We start from the raw sequence: 10,074 nt of genomic DNA, 5'->3' as shown, positions 1-10,074 counted from the left end.
CAGCAGAAAGGATGGGATTTGAGGCCAGATGAAAGTTTGAATCCTAGCCCTGAAATGTACTAATATACAACCCTAGGCAAGTCATTCATCCTCTGAACCTCAGTTTTCCCAGCTAAGAACAGGAGTTTCACCATCAACTTACAGAGTTGTGGTGAGGATTCAATCAGATTATTTGTAAAAGTAACTTGTAAATTGTAATGCCTTAATGCCAGCACTTTAGGGCGTGCCTAGGATTAGAACAGACATGAGCCTGTTAACAGAGCTCCTTCCCAACCACCCAATCCCCTTAGAGCAACTCTAGCATGTTCCCGTGGTACACATGAGGGTAAGTAGTGTCTATAAGTGGGTGGTATCAATGACAATCATGTGGGCTAAAGGGAAAAAGCAGAGGGCACTTAAAAACATCACCTGGGTTGATAATTAAGCACCCAAGGGGAAAACCCTGATGCTCTCCTTAAAATAAAACCTGAAAGGAAATATTATTTAATACCATTCCAGTGATGTAAAAGTCTATTTCAAAACGTTAAATGTATATACTTTTTCAACTCAAACTAATACATGGAAGTTAAATAAAGTTGGAAAGCAAGTACCACTCTTACCTTTAACCTTCAAAAATGCCATAAAACAATGGGAACATGTTAAATCTTGAAGCAGGTGTCTCATATGAAACAGAATGTTCTAACTTAATAAAGCTAATACATATTCTTAAAAATTTAATTTTAGATTTGGAAACAATACAGTTAACTGCATAGTATGGAATTCCTGCACAGAATTTGGTTCATTTAGTCTATGGTAAAGGGCTCAGAGAAGCTTCAAATGCTGCATTTATCTACTAGAAATTACATCATGGAAGATGAAAAATTCTCAATAGATTGAGTAGTTTTCTAAAGCTGCCTATATTTTGAATATGAGTTCTTGTAATCAACTTATAATTTTCATTCCAAAAACACACTTTTGGTTAAAGACTTCTATCATTCTATTTCCAACTAATAAAAAGCTCTAGTTTACTGCTCTGTTCTAAATAACTTTCATCTACATAAAGAAATACTTAACTCTTCAGATTACTTGGATATTGCTCTATTTACAAAGGGAAGAAATTGTCTCAACAAGTTCGTCAAATATAAATACCACCTTGGTGAGTTCAGCTGTTTGGACTAGCTTATTCTTACTCCCAGCATACATCATCTGTTGTTCAGGCTTACATCCTGGAAGAGAGAGATCAGAGTAGAAATGAGACTTAAATTTTGAAAAAGTGATGAGTTTTCATTATTTACTTTATAAAAATGACACATTTAGGATCTCCTATGCTATCAAGTTTACAAAAGCTTCCATCTAAATGTGTAAAGGCTGTATTTTGAGAGTCTTACACTGCATACTGCCTGCACAAAGAGAAACAGCTATATTACTAATGAACAAGGCTTTAGGTCAACAAAAATAAATGAGGCTAGATCTCTACAGATCTTGACTTTTAAAGCCTTGCAAATACTTTAAAACTTTTCAGCACTTAGTTTTGACGGTAAATATCAAGATCAATTTTACAGAGGCCTAATATATATAGGTTTTGGGATGTTGTTGGGTCAGTAGTGTCAGGAGATTGACTCTGAAAAAAGGTTACGCTCTGTTTACATATTAATTAAAAAATAGACTGCAGTATATTTTAAGTGCTACATAAATGATACAAATAATAAAGTTCAGGGAGGAGTTCAGTGAGCAGAAACTTTATTGTGGGCTTGAATGGTGGTGGCAGTGGGAGTTCTGGTGATAATGGATACTTTAAATACCAATAAGCAATTTTAATATCCAATGTAGGGCTTCCCTGGTGGCGCAGTGGTTGAGAATCTGCCTGCCAATGCAGGGGACACGGGTTCGAGCCCTGGTCTGGGAGGATCCCACATGCCGCGGAGCGACTAGGCCCGTGAGCCACAATTGCTGAGCCTGCGCGTCTGGAGCCTGTGCTCCGCAACAAGAGAGGCCGCTACAGTGAGAGGCCCGCGCACCGCGATGAAGAGTGGCCCCCACTTGCCGCAACTAGAGAAAGCCCTCGCACAGAAACAAAGACCCAACACAGCCATAAATGAATGAATAAATAAATAAATGAATAAATTTTAAAAAAATTAAAAAAAAAAAATCCAATGTAAGCTACTCTGGGACTATTCTCAAGATTATAGGCACATCATTCGTAACTACTATTTTAAAGATAAACACCAAATATATATCATAATCATACACATAGTTCACATACTTATAAATAAAATTAAAATACAGAAGAAAATGTACTTTTGATATTTTAAAATGTCATTACATTTCTACTTCCTTAAAACGTCTGTACAATTTGACCTAACAACACTTCTAGGAATCTATCCTAAGAAAAGCAAGTTCTAAGAGATGATGCTTTACAGTAACTTCTTTTTAGGGATGCATTTATGTGTGTATGTGCGTGCGCATATACTGCAATTTAGGTTATTCAACACTTTTCCTCCTTAAAACGAGCATAAACTATGTCTAGTATAAAAATGGTTTAATTTGATCAGAACCAAATATGCACTATTTAAAGAAATTCACTTACCAACAGGACTGGAGAAAATAAAGCACAGAGGGTATGAAACTCTTCCATCATCATGTTGATACTTATAACTATATACAATGAAGGTTTTTCTCAAGTTAAGGAAACTAAAATTACTGCTCTGTTTGAGACAAGTACTTATCAACAAATTTCTGAAAGAAAACACGCACCAGGGGAGCTAGTGGGTGGTAAATTTCTATCCTATCCATTTAGGCCACACCTTCATTATTCATTATCTTTCCACAAAATTATAAATGGGCCCCCCAAAAAAGTTATAACATCTTATACTCTCTCACAAATAAATTTATTAAAAGTATAGATTTAATATGGATTTTTTCCTTCTCAATTTTTATTATAAACATGTAATAATAAAAGGAACTTTTTAAAAATAATATTAATTTTTTGGTTCTTTTCCAATATGAGCATATATTTTATTGAATAATTTGGTCATGATCATGGTGTAGAAGAAAATTTTGTAAAATATGTCTTTTAAAAGTTGAACAAATGAACTTCATAAATAAAATTGTGACCACTTAAAAAAACAAATCTTTCTAAAGCACTATGAGAAAAGGATATCGAGGTTGTCGTTCAGGTAGTTCATCTTTAAGTTCATCTGGTGAAATGCCCTGGAACCATAAAGAAAACAACTTTTAAACATTTTCTTACCCATAAATTCTTAAGAGATATACCAAGCACCTATTCTACTAATAGGTATAAATTCATAACCTTATACCATAAGATTTTATTTTACTAAATTGTACATAAGCTGAGGTTATTAAAACCTCAGTGCGATGAAAGCCTACTCCAGCCCACTCAGTTTAGCTCTGTGTATTAACTAAACATGGGGCTGAGAGGCAGAGTAGTCTATGCTCATGTTCCAATTGTCAGGAAATACTGAGTGAGATAAGCCAACTCCTCAGAGCAACAACAATATCTGATTTAGGGGAAAAAAGTTAATTTCTTTTCGCTCTAAATTAGTTACTTAACTTGACAAAACTAAATATTTAGGTTAAAGGGCTTTAGTTTTTAATTACTGGCCAACCAATTTAGAAGCAAGTTATAAAGTTGACTCAGTTTTTACCAGACATATAGACCTAACTTCTACTACTTATTACCCTGGATTTCATTAATGTTTTATGAAAGGTGATTATATTAGCAAGACAATGCACTACACAACAATTAGCATATGCTTTTCATGCATAATGATCATGTCTAAAGGTTTAGAACTCGCTTTAGAAGTAACTGTAACTAATATAACATTTTTTGGGCAATAATAATTGCTTAATGATAAAACTATATTTAGCTGATCCAACAAACCTCAAGCTCTTCATCCAGCACCACCAGGCGTTTATCCTTATCAATTTTCACTAAAATAAAAATATAATATGAGTAAACTGTGATTCTAATGTGACTTGATCTACCCAACCTGCAGAGTCCTAGCCCTTTTTCTGGCATCCAAAATTAAAACAGGAAGAAACACAAGCATAAAACACAAGCTTGACTCTACAAGCAGTCAGCATTTAAAAGCTTTTACCCAGAATTCCCAGCACCTAATTTGCTAATTTAGAACTTTATGGCAACTCCTTACATTTACTGTGTATGTGAAGAACTTCATAACTCAAATGCACTTCCTAGATGATAAGAAAAGGTCTGAAAAGGTCACTGTTACTGACATTGGTTTATTGCACGTGGTTAGAATTGCAAGCAAAACGTGGAGCAAGGGTCAGGACAGAACAACCGCCAGATTCCCAGCTTCTCCAGAGTCAGGATTTCATGGTGCAGTATGAGTATTCTGAGAAAGTGAATTACCAAATAGTAGTGATATCTCTATTAAAATACATGCAACAGAGCCCAAAGCCAAACTGAAATATGTTTAGATAATCTATGCCTGTATTCTTTTCCATTACTCTGAAAAGTTATCCAATTTTTTATTTTGCACTAATTTCAAAGTAAATCCTGTGAGACACAATATGATCTCAAATAGCTTTACTCTTTGTGGCAAAATGGCACTGACACACATTGTCACTTTTAAGAACTGTATGCCTACGTTGTAGTATTTGTTTGTAAAAGAACCATAATTCAACAAGCTGTTACCACCTCATTAATTCACATCTGCCAGATGCATCTCTGTTAACAGTATACAGAGTTTTACATTCTCACCCCCTCATCCTTCCTTTATCTTTCTAAATCACTACCCACATATTAAATATTACCTAAGAATATAAAAGAAATCTGCATAACATCACATACAGTTCACAGTGGAAGAGGCAATATACAAATCATTCTTTCTACTGTCAAAAGTCAGTGACACTTAAAAGTACTCTCCATGAAACTACAGTTCAAGTCTAGAATTGAATTAAGACTTCACATCACTTTGAACACAATGCTGAACTGTAACACTTTAGGTGTAGGCAAAGGTGTCTCTTTGAGGATGAATGGCCAGGCTATTTTTAGTCCCCTGAGAAGTTAAAGGATGGAGTTGAATGGGTCACTACAAATGACCAAGTGGGGGGGGAATTAAAAAGTGGGGGAGGGGATTAAAACTGGAGGAGGTAACTTTCTAAAGGTTCAGGTTATTCGATGTAGCTATAGGATAAAGCCAAACTCCAAACTAAGACCATGTAATGGAGACAATCGCTTTTAGCTTACTTATAATGGCAGCATTGTTCGTCTCTTTGCGAAAACGAAACTTTCTCAGCTTTTCCACTAAATCTTCAGCAACATCACAAACTACCAAAGACTCACTCTAGAAAAGAAAAAAATCATGTTATCAAATGCCATGACTTCAATATACATATGTACATGTTAAGCTTATAAAACCTAATACTTTTAAGAAGGTATACTGACACCTACAAATGTCATAATTATGTGAAAGTATTAATGTGAAACACATGAACACTTAAACAGCTTTTAAATCTACCAAGCTTTGTATCTACATTATTAAATTATACACATTTGTTCATCTTACATGTAGGGTATACTTTCTCTTTGGCTACTAAATATCTCAAAGAACTAGACACATAATAATGTGGAATTTCATCAGAACTGTAGAGGAAGGGAAGAATAAGGGAAAAGTCAAGGATCATTGCTGTTAGAAAGTATAATATTTTTGCACTATGCAGCAAGAACAGGAAAATCATCTTATTACACTTGGAGTTAATAAGGCCTTAGTTCATTTTTGAGTCTCACAACTATGAAAAAATAAAAAGAAGCAAAAGTATGAAAAATAAACCATAAAAGACCGATTACATTTTATATCTTAATTAAATGACTACAGGGATCAAAAAAAAAGGAGCTATTAAGAATTATGAAAGCAAAACCAGATGAAACAAATATAAACACTCAAAGAACCTTTTATAAATTATGAAAAAATATTAGAAACTCTTCTCCAGAAATCTGGCAAGGAAATTATCAAAAGCACTCTTCTTTTAGTGGTACAAATGCACTATTGATTGCAAGCATGTGGATGGAAATCTTTTTCTTTAATGTGTAAACTTTGAACACATACAAAAGTAGAGAATAGTATAGTGAAATCCTATGCGCTTAACACTCAGCTTCAACCATTATCAACACATAGCTAATCTTATTTCATCCAAAACCCTCAATACTGCCCCCATGGACCATCATATAGGAAAGGCCCAAAATCATTTTAACTATAAATATTTTAATATTAATAAAATGACAGTATGTGCCATTAAAAACATAAGGACAATAACATTATCTCACCTAAAAAAAAACTAATAATAATTCCAGTGAATTATTCAAGCAGAGTTCAAAGTTCAAATTTCCCTATTGTTTTAATTTTTTTTTTTCTTTTTTAACAGTGAGTTTGATTGAGTCAGGTTCCAAACAAGGTCCACATTCTTTGGTCTCTTCATATATGGGTCTCCCCCCACCACCCACTTTTTCAGAAAATTAAAAGAGTTTCGAGACCAATGCCAAATACGTGTCTCATTACAATCCGAAAGAATTAAGGCTTCAAATTTTAAGTTAAAAGGAAAATTTAATGAAAGCCTGCTTTTTCATACTGTGTTGGTTAAATAAGAGCATATGTTACAACAGTAAATAGCTATCAATTTTAAGTTGTCCTTTAAATTCATAACACTGGTAACATATAAGTTATGATATAACATAGGATGTGCTATTTATACAATTAGAAAGTACATCCCACCAATACATATTATCCAATAAATTAGGCTCCTGTAGGAGTCATGTATGTCCATCCTTTTACTTCTCTTTAGAGAAAGAAATGCTAAGTCATATGGAGCTTCCTGAAAGCAGTATTCAAGCCTAGTCTATTTTTTCCTATCTTTCAAGAAAGAGATATAAATCAGAAAACTAGAATTTCCAATCTTTCATCAACCAAAGATAGAACCCATTAGTAGAAACTAATAAATACTTTAGATTTTTGTAGGCAAAGAGCAATTTGTCATGAGTCTTATCTTACAGTTCTGATACCCAGAGCTGCTTGTGCAATCCTGACACTCTAAGAATAGTAAACCAAGTGAAAAACATGCTGTGATTTAATCTATATTGCTTTTTTTTTTCATTTTTCACCCCTCCCAATACCTTAATAAGGCCAAAAATTCCTTCCTACAAGAAAAAGGACCACGGCTCAGCCAACTCTAATGCTTCCAGTCAATAGAAGCATTTAAAAAATCAGTATAACACCCTGAAAACAACACTATATGGTAAATATTAACATACAAAGTGGAGAGAGTTGAACTCAAGTGGTCATTTATTGGATAATCCACACAATGAACATTTAATGAGTGTCAGCACGTGCTAAGTGCTAGGGATACAACGATATAAAATAAATAGATTAAAACTATGGGCCTCTCAAGGAGCTTATAAAGTCTATTAGAAAACAGATGTATATCAAAATCATCAGGTAAAAAAATATACACTTGTTTGTACCTAGGATAAGAGCTAGAAAGGACAGAAACTTGATGCTATGAGAACTTATGACTAATGGACAACAGCATGGTTACAGGAGACTTGCCTGAAAAAGGCATCTAAAGGACCAAAATTGCCTATGTAAAGACCCTTTGATTAAAGTGAGCACAGCACATCTAAGATAACGAAAGGCCAGTGTGACTCAAGCACAGAGAACGAGCTGTAACACATACAAGAGGAGGCTGGCAGGGGCTGGACCACATAGGGCCCAGTGGGTCATACTTAGTATTTTGGTCTCTATCCTGTGAGCAAAGGGAAGCCACTAAGGTGTTTTAAGTAGGTGGTGACAGGGAAAGTAATCAGATTGCATGCAGGAAACAGGCAGAGCACCTGGATGAACAGACCAAGACTAGTTAACTGACAAGGCTAGTCCAGGTGAGAGATGAAAAGTAGCTTAGACAGACTGATGAGGATAAAGAGAAGTAGGTGACTTCTGTTAATAATTGTTAACGTGTATTAAACGCTATGAGAAAACACTGTGCTATGTACTTTACATGGATCTCTCTTCATCCTCAAAACAATCCCATTAGATGAGTATTATATTATGCCCAAAACTAAGATTTAGAGAGGTTAAGTATATTCCCCAAAGTTACGCAACCAGGGGAGCCAGGATTCAAGCCAGACAGCCTGACTTTAGCCCACACTTAACCACCACAAAGGAGCTGGTGACAGACAATACTGGGAGGGGTTGATCAGTAAAAAAGGTGACTCCTAAGCTTTTTGGCTTGTGTAAGACTTAAACAGTGCTACCTTTCACTAAGTTAAGGAACACTGAGGAACTCCAGGTTTGAGGGAAAAGAGATGAGTTCTATTTTGGACAAACTGAGGGGGCTTTGAGGCACTCAAGTGGGGAAAAGCTTCCCAGGGGATGTTAACTAAATAGTAGGATATAAATATCTGTACTGGATCTCAGAAGCAAGGTCTGCACTACAAATTCACAAGTCATCTACATATAGGAAAGTGATAATTGAAGCTCTGAGTGTAGGTAAGAAACGAAGGAGAAAAAAATACAGCATGTTAAATGAAGCATTAGGATGGAGCCTAGGACTCCTACTTGTGATGTACAGGGAAGGAGAAATGCATGGGACACAGACAGACCAACAACAGGAGACGACATAGGAGAAAAACCAGTTCTGTATCCTAGAAGCCAAGGGGGAAGCACGAGAGAAGAAAATGCTTCAAAGAGAGGAGCTTGATCAACACCCAGAATGCAGATGAAAGGTCAGGAAACATGAGAATAGAAGAGTGAGTCCCTTCGATTTAGTGACCAAGACAAGATCTATTCGATGGAAGTGGGTTGAGCAATGAGTGGGAGATCAGAGACTAGAACAGTGGGAGTTTTGTGTTTTGCTTGTAATTAAAGACACGAGAAGCATATTTTAAAACCCGATGGGAAAGATCCAGGAGATCCTCGTTGGGCAATTAATTTAATTCTCCACTTTATTTTTGAGCGCGGGGTCGAACCCATACGAGACGGAAGCCAGAACCCCCAGACCACGCAAAACTAAGCTTTTGACAGTTACTTTACGGCCAAGGGCCAAAGCACTGGGTCAAAAGATTTCCAACTGCCATAACTCAAAGAAAGCAAGGATAAGGGGAAATCCTTAGAGGCAGGCCAGGGGAAGGAGGAAAAGGAAACTAAGGCGAGGCCGAGAGAATGGAGTCAGAATTCGAGCCCTCCCCCGCAAAGGCGGCCAGGCCGAAAGTGCTCGGCGTCCGCCGGCCCTTTGGGCCTGGCCCGGGCCCTTGGGGAAAAAGCCGGCGTTTGGGGGAGCCCTCGGCTGGGCCAGACCCCCGGCCCCTCCGACCCTTCAGCGCAGCAGCAGCTAGAGCCCTCCATCCAGAAGGACCCGGTGAGAATCACCCACCCCCGCTGGCCGCACCCTAGTCGCCAAGCCCGCTGGGCGGTTCGACCCCGGGCCCGGCAGGAGGATGCTGCTCTTAGGCGAGGCGGCAGCGTCCGCGGGCGGAGGCCAAAACTCAGACTGTGGGTACCCACTAGCAGCCGGGCCGGAAGCGGCCGCCGACCCACCCCGGGAGCTGCCCGCCGAGACCGGTTCTGGCAAACAGGAAAGCCCAGCGGGCTGGCCCAGCCCTCCGGCCGGCCCCCACCCTCCCCGGCAGCAACTCACCATTTTCCTTCCGGCCGTCAGCAGCCTTTCGCCTTCCCTCGGGTCCCTTTAAGAATGGCACGACGGCCGCCTCCCTTCCTGCCCGGAGCCTGGCAGAGCCGCCCCCACCAAGCTACGCGGCAGCGTCAGGCCGGCACGTGACGGCGGACGGCGGGCTGCGCGGCTCAAAATTAGCCGAAACGCGAACGCCCGCTTGTTCTTCAACCACTGTAGGGGAGGATGCCCTGTCTGATTGGGAGTGGGCGACCGTGCCAAAATACACTTAAAGCCAGTTTTTGCTTCCTTTTAACTTTCCTCAAGCTCTGAGATCAATTTCCTGGTGACATGATTAAGTCAACGATTTCAGTGGTAAATGTGTGCGTTAACCCTGGCTTCCCTCCCACCCTCTCCGGAACCCTACCCCCGACTCCCACCAGCTTCTGG

General features: G+C 38.3%; 1 protein-coding gene across 2 annotated transcripts in view; it reads right to left on the bottom strand.

The window, feature by feature from the left end:
- Positions 1–10,074, bottom strand: part of GMFB (glia maturation factor beta) — a 14,242-nt gene extending 4,168 nt beyond the window's left edge. The window contains exons 1-6 of one of the 2 annotated variants that reach the window (XM_082386753.1): positions 9,652–10,074; positions 5,213–5,309; positions 3,881–3,930; positions 3,140–3,189; positions 2,567–2,652; positions 1,132–1,205 (exon numbers count right to left, since the gene is read on the bottom strand). In XM_082386753.1, coding sequence (XP_082242879.1) covers positions 1,132–1,205; positions 2,567–2,652; positions 3,140–3,189; positions 3,881–3,930; positions 5,213–5,309; positions 9,652–9,654 — 360 coding nt within the window. In that variant the 5' untranslated portion in view covers positions 9,655–10,074. The remainder of the gene's footprint in view (positions 1–1,131; positions 1,206–2,566; positions 2,653–3,139; positions 3,190–3,880; positions 3,931–5,212; positions 5,310–9,651) is intronic. The other variant, XM_082386754.1, reaches the window with a different exon arrangement.

Source organism: Balaenoptera borealis, assembly GCF_965194805.1.
Source record: "Balaenoptera borealis genome assembly, chromosome: 3".
Taxonomy (NCBI): Eukaryota; Metazoa; Chordata; class Mammalia; order Artiodactyla; family Balaenopteridae; genus Balaenoptera; species Balaenoptera borealis.
This window is presented reverse-complemented; position numbering and strand designations above follow the sequence as displayed.